Below are 26,560 nucleotides of genomic sequence, written 5' to 3' on the forward strand. Positions count from 1 at the left end.
CACGCACCTTCAACTTGAAGCTAAGCTGCCATCTTCTTTCCTCTCCATTACCTTATAAAAGCATAAATATTGTCATCCTCTCTTGCAAGTTGAAGTACACATGCCAAACATTTCCACAACTCTTTATGAAACTTGTAGAAAATTTTAAGAGTATAAATGGCAGCCATTTGCTTCTCCATTATAGGCTGCTCATTGATATCAACATGATCAGCAATTATCTCTTCATGACGTTGCTGGGCAAGCGCCCTATTAAACTGCAGTATGACATCCATTAAATAATTTCTTTTTGAAATATATAGCTTGAAAAATGCATGAACACCATCTACTCGTTGGCTACTTGACATTTCTGCTGAAAAAATATCTTTCACATATGCTGGCACCCATCTTGAACGTATTCTATAGATTGAAGATAGCCACTCATCATCATTTAGTTTACCTTTGTGAACCACATCCATCCATTTTGACTCAAATTTGTCCTTTGTGTATGATTCCACCCACAACTTTGAAGTTCTCTATTTTCATCCTTATAAATGTGCCAAACAAAATATCTATGGAACACACCTGGAAAAGCTTGTGAAACAACATTTCCCATGGCCGGATCCTAATCTGTAATAATTATTTTGGGTGGACCAACAAGCATAGCTTTCTTAAATTGCTCAAACAACCAAAGAAAAGACTCGGTGGTCTCATTGCTCAAGAACCCACAACCAAAAAGAATAGTTTGACCATGGTTATTAATCCCTACCATGACTCGGTGGTCTCATAGCTTTCTTGTATTTTTTTCCTTCTCTTACCTTTAGAACTGCAATCTTGACCTTACACCCATTTCATACTACACCTCGCTGCCTTTCATTTCCATTAGAAACTTATTTGGAATATATTCCCTCTTTGTAGCACACATATTCTTTTCTTAAGATCTCATTAGAAATTTTACTCGTTTGCTGACAATAACTTGGAAAACTAAATCCCGCTTGTTTTGCATACTTGTTATAGAAGTTATAGGCCTCCTCAAGTGATTTAAACTCCTGACCAATTTTTGGTACATGCTGATCTTCTACTTGAGGATTGAAAACTAAGTTCGAATTATTTTCATTAGCATCTTCCATAAATTTATATGCCCCGAATCCTTGTGGGCTTCCCATCTCTAAATTTTCATATATTAAAGCAAAAATAAATGGGACATTGGTAAGCAATAGCAAAGAATACTGTAGCAATGCTTAAACCAAAAGCCAAACTCGTAAGTGCATATCAAACCTGAATTAAATAAACTTTTAACAAAAAACGAAATAGAATAACTTAGCCAAAACCATACAAAAACAAAGACCAACTAGTTGAAAGTTTATCTAATTCAGGCTTAAACCAATTAGATGACCCATTATTCTTTTTCTTTAAAAAAAAAAAAAATTCTTTGTTCTCTTGGGATTCCAATTGTGATCGGACATAATAAAAGATAGTCTATGAATAATATGTAGAAAGAATTTTAATCAAACATACCGACAAAAAAAAACAAACAATTTCTCATAATAGCATCTCAACAATACCAAACCAAAAATTATAATTCATCCCAAGAATACTTAGTTTTAACAAAATCCCAAATTAAAGCCCTAGAATAATTCATCCCTAATCAAAGTCCTAATTAATTTCAACAAAATCTCAAAATTATAATTTGTCCCTAATTAAACCCTAGAATATTCAATTTTAAATTAAAACTATAATTGAAGATATATAGAAAAATAAGAGAATGAGAATAATACTTGTTGTTGACAAAAGGAAAGGAGAAGATGTTGTTGTCAAGTTGCCCACCCAAGATAATAGAAGATGTGGCCAATAAGGAGAATCTGACCCAAAAAATTAAACAAGAATGAGAAACAAGTTGTTGTCGGGTAGTAAAGAGAGAGATAAATAAGAAGTCTCATAGCCAAAAGAGAATGAGAGAGGAGATATAGAACCACATGGATGGCCGTGTAGGATTTGCTTTTATTTTTTTAAATTTTGGTTTGGGCTTATAACACAAGTAGCTTTTTGTTTTTTAAAAAAAATTTGGGTTCCAGCCTACCCTATGCCCAGCACCGCCCCTGAATGGGGGCCGTACCCAAGAGCAAAGAGAAAAATTGTTGATGTTTTTTAATAAACCCTAAAACAATATCGATAGACATGAGCGAGGGCGCAAGGTGAAAGGACTGCTCAAGGAGGATCAATGATGGTTTGAACTGATCACTGGCCAACAACAAGCAGACAACAATGGGTTTGTAGATCAACGGACGGATTGCAAGTCACATGTCTCACAATCTACAAAAATAGTATGCATGAAGGGAAAATTGATAGGAGTTGATGTGTATACCATTGCATTGGAAAATCAAACATGTTGTAGCATCCAATGTGATGCATTAATATAGGAGGAATTCTAGTCACCACATTTTTCTCATTACTTTAATTCTAAGTGTATATCTTTATTATTATTTTCATCAATTGGCACATGTACACGTGTATAATCATGATTTCATAAATATCAAGTAAAAAGTTAACTATTGATATGCCTATATAAGCATGTCTTGAGAAGGTTGTGTGATGATACACATTGGGTTAAAATGGTAAGTAAAGATATTTTCAATCTCCTCTTGTCTTTTCTATTTAGTTTTGTGCCACATGTATTCCACTTACATATAAATCTATGTGTTCAACCAATTTTTTATTATATTTACAAGCAAAATATCATTACTTTGTATTAAATACATAACTTTATGTGTTAATAGAATACACATGGCAGCTTGTTCATTTAATCTGTTCAACCAACTTTTGATTCTCTTTATTAGCAAAATATCATTACTTTGCATTAATTACATAGATTTATGTGTTAGTGGAATACACGTGACAGTTTATGTGTGAGTGAAATACATGTGGCACAAACTGAATGAGAAAGACTGAGGAAATGTAACTAGCATTCTTCTTAATATTAGAGACATCAATTTTTTTCTTAGTTCACTTATATGATAGGTGATCTATGACATGAGATTATGAAATTATGTAGAACCCATTTTAGACGAGTTAAAAAAAAAAAAACTTTAAATGTGTAATGTTATTGTGTTACCCTACTTTTATTAACTCAACCATTATGAGTTTAAGTGTATTTGTCATGGTTGTTTGGTGTTTAGGAATTTTTCCAATTTAAAGAAGCACAACATGCGGCCACCATAGTATAATTTAGCACCCAAAGGAAAAGTTGTATTTTTTTTTCCTTAATTGTTTCTTTCCGCTAGTGAAATGTGATATTTCATTGAAGGGAATGAAGGCCAACAAGAGTAAGATGCAACTCTCAAATCTAATCTCTCTGCAACTCCCTCTCAAATATGACCAGGCCGTAGACCTTTGTAGGCTGCTCGGCAGAGAGAGAGAGAGAGAGAGAGAGAGAGAGAGAGAGGAGAAGTGGGATTTGATGGTGAAGAAGGAAGTCTCTGAAAGCAGGCCAAACCTGTGTGCCACGCACACTGCATTTTTGTATTGAAATACTAAACATGTTAGTGTGGAACCTAATCCAGATTGATTAATGCTGGAAATATTTTCTCATCATATAGGCCCTGTTTGGTCCGTGGAAAATGAGGCTTGGGAATGAAAAATCAATTGTTTTCCTATATTTAGTAAGTTCAGACATGGAAATCGTTGTCTTGCACATAGAAAAGTATGGGGAAAGTGAAGCACTCTTCCCCTCCTCCCCCTTTGGATTTGTTTTCCTCCTCATGAGAAAGTTTGGGAAAATGAGCCAACATTAAATACACCATTTTTCATGATCCATATTGTCCTAATTAACAATTTAGAATTATAATATAGCATTAAATGCATTCTTTTTTTTATTTGATTTCATATGGGTATAAATGAAAATTTTAACAAACTTTGTTTTGCATTTCTACACAAACCAAACATGTGAAAGAAAATAAAATAGTATTTCTTGGTTACTTTCTCAGGATTACCAAACATGAGAAATGAATATTTATTTCTCATCCTTTAGGAAGTGATTTCCCTACAAATCCATTCAGTAAACCAAACGGGGTCATCGAGTAATGCTAAAGTGTTTTTATTCCTACACAAACCAAACATGTGAAAGGAAATAAAGTAGTATTTCTTGGTTAATTTTTCAGGATTACCAAACATGATAAATGAATCTTTTTTTCTCATCCCTTGAGAAGTGATTTCCCCACAAATCTATTTAGTGAACCAAACATGGCCATAGAGTAATGCTAAAGTGTTTTCAGTTTTGTTTTATTTTTATTTTTTTTGTGCTCCTTTTTCATTCACAAATGGTATGTTTACTAATCCGTAATCGAGTTAAGAGGAATTGAATTAAGAGGGAGTGAGAATCAATATTCCCATTAAAGTTGTTTACTAAATTATCATGAATCATAATTGAAACTAGTTTGATTACTAAAATGCACTTGTTCTAAATAATTATTGGGTTAAATTGGATGATAAATTTGAAATTTTAAAAATTGTGAGGATATAATGAGTAAAAAAGTTGGATTCTTGATGGGCTAGTTATCCATCAAATAATCCAATTCCTCCAAAATCATGAGTTGAATTACTAATTTTGTGTGGGGCCCACTTGTCTTTTCATTCTTTTATGTGAAGTAAACACATGAATAGTCCGTAATCGGAATTCAACTCCTCATATTGATCCCCATTACGGAAATCCACTATAATTACCCAAACTAGGTATTTGAGACCTCCTGACTTGGACTTTACCTCTCGATTTCTTGCGTTCGGCCACGAACCCATTTCACCAAAAAAAAAAAAAACATAATTCCAAAAAAATTCACTAAAAAATACTATGAACTCTTCATAGCATGCACCTTCATTCTATGATCTCAATTTCACAATTGGACCCCCAAAAAAAAATAATTTCAAATTCCACATAAAACTAAAAACTTAAATAAGTTACCAAACAACTTGTGTTCACTTTTAACTTTTAAATTTTTTGGAGAACTGAAATTAGATACCACATTTTCAGTTTAAAAAAATAGAAAAAAGAAAATTGAAATGGTTATCAAACTGACCTTAAGTGACTTAATGTTGACTTAATGCGTAAGTTGAATCAAAATGACTTTCAAAGTGCCAATTGGAATTAAAAATACCTTCAAAATTAGGAAAATGCTAAGGAGACCATCTTTAGAGACCAATTTGTATATCATCTCCCTAATAGAGGTGGAATCCATTGTATTGGTAGGCTCCATCTCTATTAGAGAGATAATATACAAAGTTGATTTCTAAAAATGATCTCCCTAGCATGACTCTTAAAATTAATGGATTCCAATTATATATTGATGGGCTCCACTATATTATTATTAGTGAATTCCAACTCTATTAGAAAGACAGTAATGATCTAAAAATATAGTCTCCCTACCATTAGTCATATTCAAATCATCTAATTTGTTTGCATCAATCATTCACAAGTCACACGCATAACTTTTTTAATTGGAAATTGACTCACAAGAGTTCCTGAGAAGCTTTGGGGTTTTTTATATTTATTTTTAAACTAGACAAATAATAAAAACACAGAAGAAATGAAAACCCACAACCAAAAAAGAGACCAAGACCATGAAATGCAACAAGGCTACTGGTCAATGAGAGAGAGAGCCCATTATTTTAGGTGACAGATACGCCGCGTACACAGATATGCAACTTTCTTCACGCTTTCTCGCATGAAAAGTTTCCATAAATTGCATGCAAACTCAGAGGCCGAATAAAACTCTACCAGTCCCAGTTTTAGTATCAGTCTACAACCCAATCACCTACGCTAAAGTCAGTCAAGCAATTTCCCAACCACTTTCAAACTCTTCCTAACATTTTCCTCTTCAAAATCCCCCAAATTTACTACCAAAACTCAAAAATATCTCCCTCATCAATATATATCTCTAGCTCCTCCGCCCCTTTCTCTCCTCAATCTAGAACCCCAACTCTCAAAAAATCTTGTAAACTTTCTGTAGTTGTTTATCTTCGCTGTTAAGACGGAGAATGGAGGGTTTTCGGTGTTTTCTGGACACGGCGTCGCTTCGTATTCCACAATCCCCGTTGCCGGAATGTGTGTCCGGAAGTTCATCGCAGAACCCCATTGGAGAATCCCATTTTGATCAAACCCTAGAAGCTGCTTTTTCTCGCCTCAAAGTCTCATCTTTTTGCCGCCAGCCGCGGCTTTCTCGCTTTGACGGCGATTGCAGTAATGGGTCTGTGATAAAATACCCAACAAACGATCATGGGTTGGGTGGGGAAAATTTTATCCCATTTTGCAACGACGAGCTGCAGAGTCTGAACTTAAATAGTGGCGGTAATGGGGTTCCTTCGCATTTGGGTCTTCAAAATTGCTGGGTTCAGTCTGATATTGATTGCTCGAATGGCTTTGTGTCCAATTTAAATCAACATTCTGATAATAGCGCACATTGGTTGCAAGCGTCTCTGAATGGCTGGTCTGTGGCTGATTTGCGTGGGAGGGTAGCCTTTCTGGCCACGGACCAAGACGGTTGTCGTTGCTTACAAAGAGCAATGGAGGCTGTACCAAACAAAGAATTGATTGATTTGATATTCTTGGAGGTTCTAGAACATGTGGCCACTTTGATGCTTGACCCTCATGGGAATTACGTTGTTCAGAAGCTTGTGGAGGTCTGCAGTGAAGAGCAGAGGACCCAAATGCTTTTAATGTTGACCAAGAAAAATGATTTGCAGCTTATTTGTATTTCCCTTGACACGCGCGGGTATGGTTGGTGCATTGCATGTGTTATTAATTGTTGTAAGATTGCTGACCAAATAGTTGTTTTGGTAATTTTTTTTTATTTTTGTCTTTATTAGTATAATGGTTTTCTTATCTTTCGTGTGACAGGACTCGATCTGTACAGAAATTGTTGAAGTATGTTACCACCAAAGAGCAAATCACTCTGATTATGAGAGCTCTGAGTCCTGGTGTTGTTGCATTGAGTAAGAACAGCAATGGTCAACATGTGATCGAGCATTGCTTAGAGCATTTCTCTGTTCAAGACAATGAGGTATGTTCTCTCCTGTTTAGGCGATTTGCAATTATCCGAATATTTTGTTCATGTTGCATTTGGAGTAGATGTTTTGCTAGTTCTGCTCATGTCATTTTCATGATGAGTTACATCTTGCAAGAATCCCCCTTCAGTAATTGCTTTTGATCATTAAAATTATGATTCTAAGCCAATCCACAGCTTGCGAAAAGCTGGAAACATAACATCCATGCACCTGAAATTTATCAGATATACCATCGTGTCCTGTTGGTTAGAAGATCTTGTCTTTGTAGTCGTTATAAAGGTAAACTATTGATAACACAATTTGAAAGTTTAATATGTAATTGGCTATTATTGGTCATGTTTCATTCAAACAAAGGGTGTGGTACGTTCATTGGGAATTTACTTTTAACTGCAGATGGGACTGGATTGAAGCCTGGCACCCTAATAAAACATCCAAAATTTTAGGCTTATTATTTCTAAAATTTCAGTGAAGCGCATGAGTTTTATATCCAAGGATCACATGATGGATTCTTGTAATTGAAGGTTATTTAGATTATCCTTATTCTTAATACGCATCCTTCTTTTTCATATTTACTTACTCTTATCAACGGTGTTCACCTAAGTTCTAACAAAACATATTTTGTTCCACATAATATTTTGACATTTCTATCCTCTTCCCAGACTTTTTATTTTAAAATATCCTCATAAGTTAACCATCAAATGTAAGTTGACATGCATGATAAAGAGATCAACTTACTCGGTGATAAAATATTTGGTAGTCAACAAGCACCAATCTTTCTATGTTGCTTACACCAACGTTTCAGAAGCCCCTTGTAACTAATCCATGAATCCACTTTCCTTAAGTACAAGGCAAAGGTGTAGTATCTTGACTTTCTGGCAAAAAATTTGTTGGCAGCATCTTCTGCATGTGGTGGCAAATAACTGTTGTGGAATCGCAAAAGATAAAAGCGGCTGTTGTGTGCTACAGAAGTGTGTTGAACACTCTAATGGAAAAAACAGAGAGCATCTGGTTGCTGCGATAACAGCAAAAGCAATAGTTCTAGCAGTAGATCGTTATGGGTTTGTTCCTATGAAACGTTATCCATACTTTTAAAAACTATCAATCATGATCTCTACTTATGTTCTCTTTTATTGTTCCTATACCCTAGAAACTACGTGCTGCAACATTTACTGGGGTTGAGGATGCCACAAATCACAGAAAATCTTCTGAGACAACTTCGAGGCAGTTATATGTCTCTCTCTTGCAATAAGTATGGCAGCAATGTTGTGGAGAAGTGCTTGTTAGATTCAGGGGAAGAACAGTCTTCACAAATTATTTTTGAGTTGCTTACAAATCGGAACGTTTCAATGCTTCTTTTGCATCCTTTTGGAAACTATGTCATCCAGACAGCACTGTCGGTTTCAAAGGTTAGATCATCTGAAACTGCATATCAATTAACAAACTGTTTAGATACACAGAAGTTCTTGTTATCCTTACAAATTTGTGACATATATTGTGTCAGAAAAGTGGGCCTGCGTTTAGATATTTTCACTTGCCCATATTGTTCAAATTACTTCATTTGATTAACCTGTCAACTTATCATCTTTTGATATGTCCAGTTCTCTTAAACCTAGATGATTTCGATTAAGCTCTAATGATTTGATTTAATTTCTAATTTATTGCACAAGAACAGGGTGTCTACCATGATGCTCTATTTAATCTGGTTCAATTAAACTCCCACGTCATGCGCGGCAATTATTATGGACAAAAGGTACTTGCTTGGCGCGATAGGAGCTTGCAACATATGTAGAGATGGACAAATACAAGGTATTTTTATTAACAAGAAATAAAAATGCAACTCTAGGGTGCCTGGCATTTTGTTGTTTCTGCAGTTCTGTCCCATTTGAACTTCCGATGGAGTGATTTCCTCACTGTCCTGTTGTGTTGTGTCGGTATCTTGCAGTGCTTTTTCTCCCTACTTTTCAATGTCACTCTTGTAGGGATGCAAGGATTCGTTCATTGGAGCAGCTGGATAGGAGCTAACCTTAGGTTTGTAATATCAAAATCCTTCAAGGGGATCAGAAAGGGATGATACAATCTGTGTTTCTAAACTGTAGAGTTCTATGATCTTAATTCCCACTGTTTTGGTTTTTGGGTATAGGTTTTGTATATTGAGATCCCCCATTGTTGTACTCAATGTTATATTAGAAATTGTTTCTGAATTCATCTAATCTTGTGTAAAACTCAGGGGGATTGTTTCTCTTCTTGTTCGTTGTTCTTACGCATATAAAGGTTCAGTTTCGGATGCTATTGTGTTTGACATGAGGGAAATTTTCACTCTCAAATTATAAATAATAGCATGTTATCCTTCAAAGTTTTTATCATTGTTAGGTTGATATAGGAAGTTCATTTGTGAATGATTTTTTTTTTCTTTCACTTATTATGATTGGATCAACAATTCAACTTTACGTGAGGGCCTTAAAAACGAAGACAATTCTTATGCCCACAAAAGGGAGAAATTATAGAATACTACAGATGTACCACGTGGTCAGGTAGTGTTTTAAGGCCATCTCCAACTCATATGGAGCTAAACTTAAATTTCATACTTAATTGATTGGAATTTGCAGATGAATTATAACTGGATTATATATAAATTGGATTAAGATAGGTTGAATTGGAACCGAAGTACACCCGAGAAGATTGTTGTCTTTTGATAATCGACAAAGGTTCGTATTAGTAGAAGATTCTTTGGATTATTTTCGTCTCGCTCTTTCTTAATCGAGCCTTGACCTGTCGTGGCGCTTTCCATTTAATTAGTTTTTGGCCGTTCAATCAAATTTGCCGCCAGTTCCATGCCAGAAAGGCCGGAAGCTCTATAAAGCTGTAAAAACATTTCAAAGAAGAAAACAAAAATGAAAACGTAAAAAATTCAGTTTCGAGAAATTTCTTTGTTTTCTGATCTTGAAGCAAAGCAGTGTGCTTCAGTTCAGTCATTCAGTCATAGTCGGCAGCCATGGCGCAGACCTCGCTCCTTCTCATCTACACCGTCAGATTCTATCTCTGCGTTGCATTCGCTCCATCGACTATCACCGCCGTCCGATGATCCTTCCTCTCCATCTCTCATCTCCCAAGGCTAATTGCCACCACCGGCGAGCCTTCGACCTCCGACGTCTCCAGAGATCGGAGCCAAACGCTCACATGAGGCTCTACGAATCTACGATGACCTCCTCGCCAACGGGTTTCAAATTTACTCTCTTCTCCTGTGAACTTAATTTTCCGTACATAACTTCTCAAAATTCTGATATTTCTGATTAAAAACAGGTACGATTCAACGAGGGTGTGGATTGGGACGCCGCCTCAGAAATTCGCTCTGATTGTGGATACGGGAACTCAGTGACTTATGTGCCTTGCTTTGACTGTCAACGGTGAGGTTCGCATCAAGTTCGGATCCCTTTTTTTCCGTTCAGTCATAAAGTTCGTACAATTAGATTTTACTTGTTTATTGTACATTTCTACTTTCCCCAATTTGCTATCCACCTAGCGTTTGCAACTAGTACCTTGCTAATTTCTACAATTGCATTGAGGAATTGGTTGAGTGCCATTCAGGATTTGGGGGTGAGCTGGCTAGCGATAGAATCTCAACAATTATGGCATGTTTACTTATAATGAATGGAGTAAGCTATGAATCGGGAACTTAAATACGGGAATTAAGGAATTAAAATTGGATCAACTACTCCCCTTGATTTCTTATGTGTTACCTATACCATTACTTATAAGTAAATATGCGATTAATGTACAATATAAGACCAATAATAAATATAAAAAAACCAAACGGGTTTTTGATTTCTTTAGTAGGAGCCAAAAAATCGTGATTTGCTACTTCTTTTATCGATCAATTGTAAGTCTGCATTGAGTGTTGCAGGGTTTAGTCAACATGTGTGAAAGTTCTAATTCTTTACCTTGTAGTTGAAAATTCTCCCTATATTTTGATATTTTTAGTATTAGCTCATTTGTCTCCAAAGCTAAATTATTGTTGTTATGCAGGACCCTAGGTTCCAGCCTAATTCATCTAGCACGTACCAACTTGTAAAGTGCAATGCCAATTGTAACTGTGATGAGGAAGGATCTAAATGCACTTATAAGCGTCAATATGCTGAGGGTGTTGGAAGTTTGAATGAAATTCAAGAATCTTTGTCTTACATTGATAGAAAGTAGAAAGAGTGAGGTCTTTATAAGTGTGGAAGTCCCACACTTAGTAAATGAAAGTGGGTCCAAGTGGAAGCAAAACGAAGCGTTATTCGTTTGACACAGAAAAAGCATTCTACAAGCGGTGAAATTACTGTCTTTAGGATATTGCATCAACTCTGCAAGCCTCTATCTCAAATTCCAAGTTAGTATAATTTGTTGTTTATATACTATATTTTGTATTACATATTGTTTTAAATTCTATTTATATAATTATTTTAAATAGTCACTGATTGTTGTTTTTCCAACAGAGGGAAGCTCTAGCATTGGCGTGCTTGGAGGCCATGGTTCTTGGAGGGATGAAATCTCCCCATGATATGGTATTTCCGCATTCAGATCCTTCTCGCGGGTACATACTTTTATAATAACATTAGCTTCTAGTTAATGTATTTTGTGCATCTCACATGTATGCTTTAGTTTGGCTTTTGCAACTGTCCATATTACAACATTGAACTGAAGGAAATCTATGTTGCTGCGTATCCTTTGAAATTAAACCCGAAGGTGTTTGATGGAGGTCTTGGATAGTGGAGCCTTCCCAAGGATGCTTTTCTTGCGCTTAAGGATTCTGTAAGACTTCATATTTTAAGTTTCATCTCTGTGTTTTAAACTTCTATGCATCTGAATTCTAGCTTATTTTGATACCATCATATATATTGCTAGTGTATACTGATTACAATGGAGGATTGATGAAGATTTTAGAAAGAAAAGACCAGAGAAAATGCTCTGAATTCTCAATTGTGTTTTTCTCTAATCAAATATACATTGTGTTTACAGCTTATATTGGCAATGAGGTTACTTAATGACTAAGCTAATCAGCTAACTAATCTGCACATGCATTACATGTGCCCACGATCCTTTTTCCATCATTGTATTTATTAAATGTGCACATCTTGATGTATTGTATTTTCTGTCCTCTGTTTCTCATCATGTGCTCCTAGCTCTCAGCATACAAATGTTAGCGGCGCTTATTGCATAGGAATTTTCGAAAGTGAGAGCATCCACAGTGGGGAAGTGTATATGGGGGTATATGTTAAATATACACCCCGAGTCATCGGAATTGTCTCCAATGGGGAGATATAAATGGATGTAAATATATATCACCACCATGAGGATGTAAAATAAAATGTATATTTACATCTATTTTTACATCCCTTGCATGCGGGACCCACCTGAGAAAAGAGAAGAAAAATAAAGAAAAGTCAACATAAAAGGTTGGGACCCACGACTACACCCCCGAATTTACACCTCCCATTGGAGCAAAAAATATATTTACACCCTCCGGATGTGTAAATGGAATGTAAAAGTGGCTTTACACCCCCAAATTTACACCTCCCCACTGTGGATGCTCTGAGGATTCAACTACTACTTTAGAACACCTTCACCCCAAAAGGAAAGGGCAAGGGCAAGGAAAAGTTTGTCACTATTCATATGAATAGTAGCAGCTTTATCTTTTTTGGTTCCACCCCAAAGGGCAATGACAAATACTATTCACTTTAATTTATTTTCTATTTTTTATACTTAAACCATTAATTTTAATAAGCTTTTCAGATAATATTTTCGGTTGCCACGTGTCACTATAAAATTCTCACCTAAAATTTCAAATAACATTTTTTGATAAAATTTTCAAATAAGATTTTTGGTTGTCATGTGTCCATCAAATTTCAGATAAGATTTTCGAATGATTTTCGGTTGCCACATGTCTCATTTCAAACAGTATCTTCCTGAGTTGTCTAATAGACCTTTTTTATTATTTATAAAAATGGAAAGTAGTAGAAAAATGTGAGTGGAAAGTAAAAAATATTGGAAGGAGAAGAGTTTGTATGAAGATTTGTTGTGGAAAGTAAATAAAATTGTTAGGTATTTATAGGGAAAAAATCCAGAATTTTTTGGTTTTTTTTTTTTCAAAATTTTTTTAAAATCAAAATTTTTTGAAATTCTTTAGCCAAAAAATCACAGCAGTCGGATTTCTGGAAAAAATTCAATCGAAGCATCCGAGAAGCGCCACGTGGCTTCTTCCCATTGGGGGTTGTCAGTAAGGCAAATTTTAAAAAAAATTACTGTTGGTGCGTGAGCCTTGATGACGTCAGTGCCTTTGGGCAAAAGCCTAGTCCATATTTGCCCGTGGGCTTGCCCAAACTGATGGATCCCATGCCTTGTCCGGGCTAGGTTTTGCACACTGGAGGTAGAAATCTGGCCTGGGGGGGCCTTGTGCCAGGCGCCCCTGCGCTGCACTTGCTCTTAGGAGGTATGTAACAGTTGGAAAATCACTCATCTCTTATAATGTTCTATAATTCTTTTGCACATAACAAATTCCCTTCCCATGCTCACTTGGTATTTGTTGAATTGTATAGGAATTGTTACATGTAATATCCTTGTGACTTACGATTGGGTAAACAATAAGATTGGCTTTTAGAAAACCAATTGTTCTGAACTATGGAAGAGACTTAATTACAGTGATGCCTATGCTCAGGCTCCGGCTCTAGCCGACTCCCTTTAGTTTTTGATGGCTGGAACATGAATGGAGAAATTTCTCCTAGCATTTCCCAAGGATCACTTGTGTTACCTTCAACATGAGTTCCTTTAACTGATGCTTCACCTAGGCTACGTGTTTACTACTAAAGTTTCATTATGCTATTGATTTTAGCATTGAGAGGAGTTTTCATTAACAATTTTTATGTAATGAAAAAAGGCAGCTTGGATTCCTAAATTCTGAAAATCATAAAGGGTTTAATAAAATGGAGTTTCACTAAAACACCCAAAATGGAGGTTGAAATTAGGGTTTAGGAAGTAGGAGGGAAATTTGAAAACCAAGCATTAATAATATACTTTATTCTCAGCATGTATGTAAAATGCAGTTTTTTGGGTGTGTTTAACTTGATATTTAACTTTAAAACTCCCTTAAGGTAAAATGCAGTTAACATGGGGGAAAAATATTTTTGTCTTAGTAATTGAGAAAAATATATTTTATTTTCTTTATAATGGCTGGGCCCGTATATAGCAAACATTCCAAGGATTTTCTTCTCACTCTTCCCTAATCAACCGTTGACCTTTCGTGGCGCGGACCAATTAGTCAATTTATGCGCAACCCAAAAAGAAAAGGAGTTCAGTTTTTACGGCTTTAATTCAATCGGCCGCCAATTCCATGCCCAAAATCCCGAAAACTATTTAAAACATTTTGAAAAAGCTAAAAAGAAACTAAAATCAGTTTCCAAGAAATTTTCATTTGTGAGCAGTGCCTTTCAAATCGTGCGAGCACAGAGGACTTTGGTCCTCTGCGATTCAATCGTAGCAGTCAGGCATGGCTCGTCGGACATTAGTCCTTCTCATCTCCTCCATCGTCTTCAATCTCTGCGGCGCGTTTGCTTCAGGCTCCGATGATCACAGCCGTCCAATGATCCTTCCTCTCTATCTCTCATCGCCAAACGCTAATTGGCACCATCGGCAAACCTTCGACGGCCGACGTCTCCAGAGATCGGAGCCAAATTCTCACATGAGGCTCTACGACGACCTCCTCGCCAACGGGTTTGACTCTGCTCCCAAACTTTCCCTAATTTTAAGGTTTTGATGTTTTCGAATTGTACTGAACGGAAGGCTCTGTAACTTGGAATTTGAAATAGGTACTACACAACGAGGCTGTGGATTGGGACACCGCCTCAGCGATTCGCTTTGATTGTGGATACGGGAAGTACAGTGACTTATGTGCCTTGCTTTGACTGTGAACAGTGCGGTAGGCATCAGGTTCGGCTTCGCTTGCAGCCTTACTTATAGTCATAAAGTTTTGTGCAATTAGGTTTACTTAATCGTACATTTGTAGATATGTTGCTCAATTTAATATCCGTCTAGCTTTTGAATTGTTTGAGTACCATTTAGGATTGACTTAAGCTGACTAGCGATAAAAGCTCAACAATTGCAGTCCACAGTTCTTGATTAAAATTCAGTATAAAGTTTTGTGTGGTTCTTGAAAACAAGAAGGTAGGGACTAAAAGAATGTGAAATCACGTTCACTAGTTTAGCTGCCAGTTTAGTAATAATTTCACTTTTTTTCCTTGTTTGGAGCTGAAGAAATCCGTTTTTCCTACTTTTGTCAATCATTCTGCATAAGTTGAAGGTTTATTCAACTTGTGTGTAAAGTTCTACCTTTTTACCTTGCAGATTCTCCCTATGTTCTAATATTATTAGTATTAACTCATTGTTCTTGAAACTAAAATATTGTTGTTATGCAGGACCCAAGATTCCAGCCTGATTTATCTAGCACATACCAACCTGTAAAGTGTGATATCAATTGTAACTGTGACAAGAAAGAAGCCCAATGCACTTATGAGCGGCGCTATGCTGAGATGAGCTCTAGCAGTGGCGTGCTTGGTGAGGACGTCCTCTCTTTTGGCAATGAAAGTGAACTTGTGCCACAGCGTGCTGTTTTTGGCTGTGAAAATATTGAAACTGGTGATCTTTACAGCCAACGTGCTGATGGAATAATGGGTTTGGGTCGTGGTCGGCTTAGTGTGATGGATCAACTTGTTGACAAGGGGGTTATTAGTGATTCATTCTCATTATGTTATGGAGGGATGGGTGTAGGCGGGGGTGCCATGGTTCTTGGCAGCATCAAATCTCCCCCTGATATGGTATTTACGCATTCAGATCCTTTTCGCAGGTGCATACTTTTTTAACACCCTTAACTGGCACTTAGGTTTCCTGAATAATGTATTTTGTGCATCTCACTCATATACTTTAGTTTTGGAATTGCAACAGTCCTTATTATAACATTGAGCTGAAGGAAATACATGTAGCTGGGAAGCCTTTGAAGTTAAACCCAAAATATTTGATGGAAAGCATGGAACGGTACTGGATAGTGGAACTACATATGCATATCTTCCAAAGGATGCTTTTCATGCGTTTAAGGATGCTGTAAGCCTTCATGTTTTGAGTTTCTTCCTCTCTTTGTTTTAATGCTTATAAAGTCTTAGCTTATTTTGACACCCATTGAAACGGTCAAGTTCACTCTGACCAAAAAGGTAATTACTTAAGGAACAAATTATTGAACTGTTTTCCTCCGTAAATTGGTTTGGTTTGCAATCAATCTATACCCCCTTTGAACCATCATGTGATGGTAATATTTTCTTTTGGGTTAATGTGCAGGTTACAAGGAAAGTCAATTTCCTTAAACAAATCCATGGTCCTGACCCAAATTATCAAGATATTTGCTTTTCAGGTGCTGGAAGGTAATTCCTGCAGAAAGTTTGCATATCTGGAGTTTCATTCGTCATGATTTACTAATTAGCTCAGTTTTTCATCATAAAGTTTAACATGGAATTGTGCTTTAGGGATGTCACCCAACTATCAAAGGTTTTTCCACAGGTTGATATGGTTTTCACCAAGGGACAAAAATTCTCACTGTCTCCAGAGAACTACCTGTTCCCGGTAATTTGATTATTTATTGTTCTTAAGCATGTCTTCTTGAAATAATTTATGAGCCTCTTTATGGTGGAAAATCTGATTGAAAATGGTTTTGAGGCTTTTTTTTTTTCCTGACATTTATAATTCAGATTTCTTATCTATAATATTGTTAAGAGAGCTGTCCTTGTGAATCATCACATAGGAAATGTCATTTATCTTCGGTCATATTGCATTCACGTTGCATGCGTGGGTCATTCTTGTATTTATTTAATCATGCACATTTTGATCTATTGTTTTTTTCTTCTGTTTTGCTTGTGCTCTTAATCCTCAGCATACAAAGGTTAGCGGGGCTTATTGCCTGGGAATTTTTGAAAATGGGGATTCGACTACTCTTTTAGGAGGTAAATCACTCATTCTCTCTCTCTCTCTCTCACACACACATTTGGTCTGATGTTGTTCTACAATTTCTTTTGCAAAATCATGTCTTGCGTAAACATTTCAAATAATAAATATCCTCCCAATTTTCTGCCCAAAACATGCATGTCCAAGCATTTTCACAATCGAAAAATGGAGCTAGCTCACTTTGCATTTCTGGATTGTACAGGAATTGTTACACGTAATACCCTTGTGACTTATGATCGAGCAAACGACAAGATTGGCTTTTGGAAAACCAATTGTTCTGAACTATGGAAAAGATTGAATTATAGTAATGCTCCGCCTCCAGCACCTTCAGCATCTGATGGCAGAAATACAAGTGTAGAAATTTCTCCTAGCATTGCTCCGAGTGGATTGCCTGATACAGTTATTCCAGGTACAGTGGGTTTCAAGTGTTTAAATAACCTTTATGGTACTTTAAAATAAAAAACATAGTTATCAAATATTGAACCATATTGGATATTGATCCACAATCGGTCACTAATTCACTGGTACAGCATCAGGTAGATAGATGAAGAGCTAGATTTTGTGAAAAATGGAAGCAGTAATTGCATTTATGAACAGAAAAAGGGAGGAATTTTTTTTCATTTATTGATATATCTATTCAAAAGTATTGTTGTGCATAGGGCAATATGCTAGTGTCCAACCCATAGTGGGTTCAAGAGCTATGATTTATACCCTAGTGTTTAGGCTGTTAGTATAATTTCTTACACTTAACATTTCTGTTGTTAGGTTCGTTGGACTCATTTCTAATCCAAGTCAACATCTTTCTGAATATACTTAAGTAGTTATCTTCTGTTATCATGAAATAGGAAGCATTTTTCTTTTGGGGGTTGGGGAGAGGAGGGATTGTGCACATGCATAAATTTTAACCTTATACTCCTCTCATGCATTTGAAATTTGCTCTCCCTCTGCAACTTTGGCTATTTTCTTCCATGACATCTCAAACATTTGATATGTAGGTGTACTTCAAGTAGGGCTAATAAGTTTTGATATGATGCTCAGCATCAACAACACTATCAAACCCAATTTCACAGAACTCGCAGAGTCTATTGCTCATGAGCTGGAACTTAATATTTCACAGGTATGGTTGAGCTGCTTTATCTTCGACCTAGCATCCTGTCAAAAATCTTCTTCCCCTTAATATCTAGATCCTAGGTGCTCAACTATGCATAAGACCATGTATGATATCAAGAATTCAGCATCCAGCTGTAAGAAAGAATCAAGAGAAAATTACTCCACTCTCTCCCATGGTATCCCGATATTTAAAAATAATGAAAGGCTTTGAAGTTCTATGGCTGTCAAGGTCTTTCTTTGTCATTTGATCAATGATTAGATTAAACTTGGGCTCAATTTTCTTTGGTAACCAACTCAGCCCATCCAATTGCCACCCTTGGTGGTCTGTAGTACCTGCCCTTACAGTGTGCCAGTATCTCTTATTATTATTTTGCCTTTGTATTTCTGGATTACTTTAACATCCACGAAATGAACTCTTTTTCAGGTTCGCTTAATGAACTACACCCATACAGGAAATAACTTCATCATTAGGTGGGCGATCATCCCTGCTGAATCTGCAAATTGCTTTTCTAATACCAAAGCAACGGTAATAGGACTACTGGTGCCAGAGTACATATACTTACAATTGGAGCCTTTTCCATATGCCAACTACAGTGCTAAGCTAATTCTTATTTAATATTGCAGGGCATTATTCGGCGGTTAAAGGAACATCAAATGCATATTCCTCAGAAATTTGGAAGTTATCAGCTGGTCAAATTGAAGGTTGAGCCTCAAATGAAGCGGTATGCTCTACTGTGTCTGTTCTTTTTTATCTTTTTTAATTTTTTTTGTGTTTTTGGTACTTCTTCTTTTCTCACTCCATAATTGGTTCTCATTTTTTGCATTCTTTTCACTGGAATCAAACATCTCATTCTAGTATTAGATTAGAGGCCAATCAGGTTGATTTTGTTGATTTTATTTTTCTCCTTCACTTTGTGTTTTAATTATTTTCTTGGTGAGGTTGTATTCGAATCTTTTGTAGATTGATAGTTGCAGTGCTGGATTCCTTTTCCGTGTCCTGTTTCCTCAACTGTTTTTAAATTTAGAATTTTGCTGCAATCTTTTATGCAAATTATGTGTCATCTTTAAAATTGGATTCTGTTCGAGAATTGCAGGTCATGGTGGAAGAAACACTATTGGGCGGTGGCAGTTGCAGTTATAGTTACCTCCGTTCTTGGATTATTAGCATTAGGGACATGGTTGGTTTGGAAATATAGATTGCAAGACATCGTTTCGTATGAGCCCGTTGCTGCCAGGGCCATTGTTCCTGAGCAAGAGCTTCAACCGCTTTAAAATCAAAATTTTCGAAACAGTGTAGTTGGAAGAACTTCTATTACTCACTGTGGTGGATATTCTGTTTCAGACAGCTCTGAAAGCATACGCATGTGGTGGGTGCATGGAAGAAGCTGGACATTGGGAGGAGATGAAATCTGCAATCCCTCTCAGTTACTGTACAATGGAATTTTAGTATAGGAAAGTGGAAAGAAAACAAATGGGTGACAAAACAAACAGGCATGATTTTGTTGATAGATGAAAATAGTTGTGTAGATCAATCAAGTGATGGACTTGTACGGCGAATTGGTTTATTGGTGTCCCCTGGCTTAATGGCTGCCTCCACCAACCGAAAAGAGTGATAATAATTGGAACCGTGGACTGTTGTTGCATTATCTGGTTTTTTTTTTGTTTTTTCCCTTTCAATAAAATATTTCTCCCTATTTACTCATGTACATAAACATATGCATATAACCTGACTGTGAAGTAGTTGGATTTAAGTCCAAGTCTTCCCTTTATTGACGTTTAATCACGCCTCTGAGTCTGACTGTGAAGTGAAGTCAAGGGATTGGATCAGGCAGCACTATTTCATTTTTTCTGGCAAATATTTCTTAAATATCTACCAAACTAACAATGATACTCGTTTTCAGGCCAAAAGAGAAACAAAGTCGCATAAGTTTCAATATGATTTCATACTCGCTTTTAGCGGGAGTTCTTGTAAGAATTGAAAATTTGTCCTTGGAAGGCAACCTGTTACCCCACCCCACCTTTCTTCTCTTAAGAGCATCCACAATAGGAGGGTTTATAAGAGAGTGTATGTTAAATATATACTTTTGTCGCCGGAATCATTTTCAATGGAAATATATAAATGGTTGTAAAAATACACCCCCACCATGGAGATGTAAAATTAGATGCACATTTGCATTTTTTTTACATCCTTTGCAGGCGAGACCCACAAGAGAAAAAGGGAAAGAGAGAGATTGGAATTCAAAATGGAAGGTCTAGATTTCATGCAATTTGCATTGCACTTCCAATGGCTCAGATTTCTACATAGATATTTTTATGTTAGTTTGTAGGTAAAATCACATGTTCTTCAAATTTTAAATTTTTTTAGGTCCATTTATTTGTAAAAATAAAATAAATCTAACACGCACAAAATTAATTTTAAAAAGTAAAAACATACACAAAAAAATACACAAAAAAGAATTATCACAAACAAATCGAATATGCATTTTTGATTTACATCGTTTCCGTTATAACAAAAACGTATTTACACTCCCTGAGGTGTAAAGGGATATAAAAGTGGCTTTACACACCAAAATACACCCCCTCTTTGTGGATGCTCTGAAAAGGTGAGAGCTAGCTGGATAAAGGGGCAACTTGAGATCTTTGTTTTCATGTTGGACAAAACAACCGGATCTACACTACCCATACGTCCTCGATTTCGTATTTAAGGTTGACTCAAAATATTATCATAATTGTATTTTTTTTAATTTTATTATACAAGTGATATCGGGAGAGGGGATAGCAATTGTAATTTAGTAATATTATAACACTGTAAAACTGAAAACACAGAGAAAACCTAAATTTGAGATAGAGAGTTTGCGCCACAAAATTAGTTACTCATTCAATTGAATGTGTTTGAAAGTTGAAACAGATTGAGAGCAAAAACTGTTGAGAGAGGGCAAAGAAAGAAAATATATGTGAGTAATTAATTTAGGGCTCAGGTGGGTTGGGCGCGGCAGATGTGGCGTTGCAAGTACCAATCTGACTGTCAAACAGGGTGATTAGGGCCTGATGACGATTAACGTGCGATGCATGTGAAATTAAAATTTCATGCCCACAAACGACCTCGAAAGCGAACCATTTAAAACGACGCGTTTAATTAATACGAATTGTGTCCATATCAAATACAATTGTGGAGCAGACGCACCTGCCAACTCTTCCCGTATGAAGCAATTAATCATTTAATAATTAAGGCACCAACCAATGAACCATTACGTAGAAGCATCAAGTGGTGCCACAATCAGGGCCCTCCATCCCTCCATCCCTCCATCTTAATCAAGATGAGCATCCATGATTGATTGATCAAATCAAGATGAGTATTACACTTGTACCAAAATCATGGAATGCGGAAAGGATAAGAGGAGCACTAAAAGCGTGCTAGGTAGCTCCTAATCTTCTCCAAACAAAAAAACAACTATCATGGAACATTAAACCAAAATGAGATTAAAATCCAATAACAAATCCACCATAATCATAATATATAATTATAATATAATAAAGATTTTTATTACAACATCACGTACGGGCCTCCTCTTATTCACTTAAATTTGTATGACATAACTATTTCTTTTTTGAGAGGGAGCGATTTATAAATTGAATACAAAGACTGAACGTATAACTAGTTCTTTATACATATGATATACACCACAAATTGAAGAGAGTACTTACTTAGCATATTTATATATAACGCAATATCAACTTTTGTTAATATTTTTTGTTGTTGGGTTTTGATAATAAGCGAGTGGTTAATTAAGGGCATTTGGGGTTGCCCTTGGAGTTTTTGAGGTCCCTGTAGCAAGGGCACTCGTCCTTGTTTCCGTAAGTCCCAGATGGAACACAGTGGCATTTCTCACAGCAGATTCCACAGTACTTCAAGCACCGCTCCTGATATCCGGCTTTCGAACATCTCACCCCACACTTGGAGTCACAGAAAGCTGCCCAAAAATAAGCAGGCATCTAATTAATTTCATAGTTTTAGAATAAACAAATTAAAAAAACAATAAATATATATACATATACATATAAAATATGATGAAGCCAAGAGACACATAGTAATATATTTTTTGGGAAGAGTAGGCATATATCGTACATGAACCAGCCATTGTAACCTCAAACACAGAGGAGCTGAGAAGAAGACAAACAAGCAGGAAGGTTGCAAAGCCGAGCTTCATTTTTGCCAAGAACAGAGGTTGAAGATGGAAGAGGCTGGGCTAATGTGTTTTTGTGTGTTTGTGTTTATGCGAGTTATGGAAGCGGGGATGAGGAGAGTATTTATAATACGCGGGGTAGGTAGGTGAAATGAAGGGGTTGATGTTGGATTAACTTTACTATGCAAATTAATTTTGGGTAAATCTTTGGCAATGGTTTTGGATTATTTAATCTGGCCAGCTGGAAACGAGTGCATCCCCGCAAAGAATAAAACAAATTATTTAGTCAATTCATCCCTTGCTTGACCACAAGTCAAAATCAAACGTTTTTAATTGTCCGTAAGCCTCCTCCAAGTGGCATCAGATTGGATGTGGACTTAAATATGCTAAATTCCGTTATGTAACCTAAAAATTCCATTCCTATCTTTAACTGAAACGCAAAATGAGAGAGAGAATCTGTGTTTTAATCCCATTTTTATATTTCTAGATTTTCATATATTTGTATGAATTGTGTTAATAACAGTTGTTCACATATGCCCGTAAATCATAAGTTACAATCTATAGACCTAATTATGCATCTTGTCACACTAGAAAATTCTAGACAACCTCAGAACACCCTTCCAAGTCCAAGTCCAATATAGAGAGAGAGGGAGAGAGAAAAATGAGCCATAACTTTAGCCTTTTTCGTTTAAGTGAACTCTAATATGTATGCAGCTACAGTGCCATCCATCAGAGCAGAATTTGTCGGTCCTCTCTTTTGCCACTTTTAGCGTGCTTTGTCATGTGATATGTCGGTTTAAGATTGCTTCTTACCAACACCAAGTCAATATACATTCAAAACCCTATATCTGCACTGCACCTTCTTGCCAGACTCCACTAGGGTTTTCTTTTTCTTTTTCTTTTTTCGGGGCCTAAGTAATCACCACTCTTTTAATGGAGTTGTTCAAAAAGAATTTCCAAAGCTTGCAAGCTGGAAGACTTAGCTGGCCTGATGCTGACTTCATTTGGGCTAAAATGCAATGTAAGAAGGCCCTAGAGAGATACTTGGAAAGAAGCTTTAGAATAAGACCTAATTGGTTGTGTTCATAGGGAAGAAACACATCACCCAAATTTGATGAAAATATCTCTCGTTTGATCAAACACTGTCACTTGCAAGCAAAGATGCATGTATATATATATCAGTCTCTTCCCCACACGTTTTAAAATGCGTGTGGGCTAAGTGGTCCATCCCTTTAAGCCAAGGAATCAAATCATTATCAAAATATTGAACACAGGTCCGAAGCAGACAATAAGGCCTCTTCTGAGGGAAGTTTATTCTTGCCCACTAGCATCTAGTGGAGCTGGAGCCAGACGGCACAATTTTGGTCGCAAAATACAGCTTAGTGTTAGGGCCCAAAAGCTACATGCATATTCGTCCTATGCAGTAGTACCAAATTTTGTTTGTCTTTGGATAGTAATCAACAATATCACAAATGGATGGTTGAAATCTGCCAATCCAACTCATGAAGTCTGTCTTTCTCATGAAAAACATAAAAATCAAAGAAATCATTGTTCCAGACTCTCAATCTTCAAGGTTAATAAGAGCATCAAATGATCGAAATATATGTATTATTTCACGCAAAAATGTTTATCCTCGAGAGATCCAGCTTCTCTCCTCACCCAACTTGCCCTTCAGCTGTATACTGGTATTAGGGAAATGTTGGAGGTAGGTAGGGGACCAACATGCATTATTTGTTTCATAAGCAATCTCTCAAAATTCATTTGGGTTGGGATACATGGTACAAAGTACCTGAAACCACCACCTGAGTATTGGAACACAGCTTTAGAACGACACAGTATCAAGGATGAAAGGTTGCTTTCTTGCCAGTTGCCACACTTGATGAGTGAACATCCAAATAAGGAAAACGTGTGGTGGTCCAAAAAATGTGTTCTTGGTACGTACGTACGTGCCCTTTCGGACTAATTAGGGTTGCCAAATTGTGTGGTTCGACTGATTAAATGGGGCCATGCACCCTTAACCCCTATCAAATTCCGGCTTGCAGCTCAAAAATGGGGCACTTTGGTTGTTAAATAAACATAATTATTATTGTGGTTAGCGAAGGATATGATGGATCATGGCTTTATTTATATGTCTTTATACCAACTTAAATATATTTTCATGATTTTGAGGCCATTGATGCATAAAACATCATCAATTCTTACATTTTAGTGGTCTTCATTATGCACATAATTAGTTTTTTTCATTACCAAATGCACATAATTAGTTTATTGTACATATATTGTAATGAATGTACGTGTATCAATGAAGCTGATTAATTAGAATACTCAATTGGTTAAAACATCTTTGGCCAAAACGACATCACTTGGGTGCGTTTCGTTGTGAAAGCCTTTAAGCCACTATGTGCAAGCCGTGGCTTGTTTCTAAAAAGATATTTGTTGGATTGGACCCAACTCTTTTCATGTATGGGCCGGCCTCCATGATTGTAAGACTCATAGAAGGCCCTTTAATCTTGGGGTTTTTTGTATTATAAATATTTGATATACAAGCAATATTGTGAGAAGACATGCAAAGTTGACCGTAAACTCTCAGACGCACGAGTAAATGCTCTTAACTATATGATGTTGAGTTAGATTTAGTTATCTCTAATCAACAAAAATAGATAGTAGTCTAAAGCATTGAAAGTCATATTAAACCTGATAAAGAGCAATTTGTTCTTGTGTTCTTTGAAAGGTGACATGAATAATTTTCAACGGAAACAAACCAAAAAAAAAGACTAAGTTAGAATAGCTTTGACAAATTATAGCATAACATTGACTGATCCAGTTTCCAATCAAAGCCGTTTGAAACGGAAATTTGAAACGAGAATGCCAAACCCAAAATCATGGTTCTCACTTACCCCACGATCCATGAATAAATAAATAAAAATGGAAAATAAACTGATTTCCGTGATTGGCGAGGTGATTGAGGAGATGGTGTCTGCCTTTTAAACTTAAACTAATGAAGTGGAGGACAGTTTTGTTTTATTGTCAATCTATCAACCAATATAAATATGAGATATCGACCAAAGAAAAAGTATATGAACATTTGATCAAAATAAATATGAGATAATGTTGACCAACATTTCATAAGTCGAGTTTCCGGAACTAAAGTTTACAAGAAAATAATTTGTACATTTGAAGGGACCCATTTCTGGTCTTTTCAATTAGATGGGTCCCATTTCGTTAAAAAGATGAACTTGGTAATTGACATTAAATAATTATATTGCTAGGAAGTAGGAAGTTGGCCTAAATTTTGAGATCAGTACATATAAGGGAGTTTCAATAAAACACCTAAAATAAAAGCTGAAATTATAAAAAATCCAACACCCAAAACACTTTATAAACACATCCAAAATCCATCATTACATACATTCAAAACCTATTTATAAATACACCCAAAAAATATACAATTGTTGACTTTTGGGTTGATTTTGAATGTGTTTCTATATTTAAATAGTATTTGAATTTTTTTATAAATACATGTCTAAGATTGGATTTATTTATAAATTTGTATACATGATAATTGCATTTGCAAGGGACAAATGAACGGTCATGCACAAAGATTTTGGTCCTAGCTTAACCCAATTTATTATTATAATGTCCATCTCCACATGCCGAGAAAATCTATCAATGTCCCCATGAACTGAAGTTACCGAACAACCAAGACTTGTTACCAACAATTGTCTGTCACCCTGCTTAAGTGTCAAGCTCCATGGCAAGTGATGACTAGGTGCTGATGGCGATCATTAAGCACATGGGTCGACTCAAGAATGAGCATAGGATGGTAAGTTTGAACTTGGCAAAAAAAAAAAAATCAAATTTATGTATGCGATTGAGATGAAAAAAAATTTAATTTAATGAAAGTTGAAACTCAATAAATTTTAAAATAAAAATGACCCAAAAAAGAGAAGAAGAAGGGTATTCATAAACCTATGTTAATAACAAGTCTGCATGATTAACCAGCTTCATAAAGAGGGTATTCATGAGTAGTCCTTTATTTTCATGGTGAATTTGTCAACAAACATTCCCTCATGGCACTAAATAACGGCAAAGCTGAATAAGCGACCATAACAAATAAGATGATGTCATGTGTCGTTATGCATAGAAAGGACAAAAATACCCTTTAAATCCCGAATTGGGTCCAAATAAATGATTAATTAAAGAGTGGCCTTGGGCCC

At 36.1% G+C, this 26,560-nt stretch overlaps 3 protein-coding genes and 1 long non-coding RNA gene across 5 annotated transcripts; 3 read left to right on the top strand and 1 right to left on the bottom strand.

Annotated features, from left to right (window-relative positions):
* Window positions 1–5,602: 5,602 nt before the first annotated feature.
* Window positions 5,603–9,382, top strand: LOC103320392 (pumilio homolog 12-like). Of its 2 annotated transcripts, none has more exons than XM_008222071.2 (6): window positions 5,603–6,737; window positions 6,863–7,025; window positions 7,924–8,087; window positions 8,177–8,435; window positions 8,702–8,835; window positions 9,009–9,382. In XM_008222071.2, exons 1-5 carry the CDS (start codon window positions 6,004–6,006, stop codon window positions 8,816–8,818), a joined length of 1,437 nt encoding a protein of 478 aa, XP_008220293.1. In that variant the 5' UTR covers window positions 5,603–6,003; the 3' UTR covers window positions 8,819–8,835; window positions 9,009–9,382. The 2 variants fall into 2 exon arrangements, with proteins under 2 accessions (XP_008220293.1, XP_008220292.1); XM_008222070.2 differs by having other exon boundaries at window positions 5,605–6,737; window positions 8,972–9,382.
* A 451-nt stretch (window positions 9,383–9,833) lies between these two features.
* LOC148919622 (uncharacterized) lies at window positions 9,834–11,393 on the top strand. The gene is made up of 3 exons (XR_016124012.1): window positions 9,834–10,246; window positions 10,330–10,438; window positions 11,053–11,393. It is a non-coding gene; the product is annotated as an uncharacterized LOC148919622 (long non-coding RNA).
* Window positions 11,394–14,406: 3,013 nt separating this feature from the next.
* LOC103320394 (aspartic proteinase 36) lies at window positions 14,407–19,853 on the top strand. Its single transcript, XM_008222072.3, is given in 13 exon segments — window positions 14,407–14,775; window positions 14,871–14,991; window positions 15,477–15,904; window positions 16,003–16,064; window positions 16,067–16,158; window positions 16,390–16,472; window positions 16,575–16,671; window positions 16,979–17,048; window positions 17,252–17,458; window positions 18,045–18,166; window positions 18,584–18,685; window positions 18,784–18,881; window positions 19,254–19,853. Coding segments are annotated over 13 exon segments (1,884 nt in total). The 5' UTR covers window positions 14,407–14,551; the 3' UTR covers window positions 19,432–19,853.
* A 1,928-nt stretch (window positions 19,854–21,781) lies between these two features.
* LOC103320395 (peamaclein) lies at window positions 21,782–22,450 on the bottom strand. Its single transcript, XM_016792543.2, has 2 exons — window positions 22,286–22,450; window positions 21,782–22,130 (listed from the first exon to the last, which is right to left on the bottom strand). Exons 1-2 carry the CDS (start codon window positions 22,365–22,367, stop codon window positions 21,946–21,948), a joined length of 267 nt encoding a protein of 88 aa, XP_016648029.1. The 5' UTR covers window positions 22,368–22,450; the 3' UTR covers window positions 21,782–21,945.
* Between the last annotated feature and the right edge of the window lie 4,110 nt (window positions 22,451–26,560).

Source organism: Prunus mume, linkage group LG2 (assembly GCF_029339155.1).
Source record: "Prunus mume cultivar Tortuosa linkage group LG2, ASM2933915v1, whole genome shotgun sequence".
Taxonomy (NCBI): domain Eukaryota; kingdom Viridiplantae; phylum Streptophyta; class Magnoliopsida; order Rosales; family Rosaceae; genus Prunus; species Prunus mume.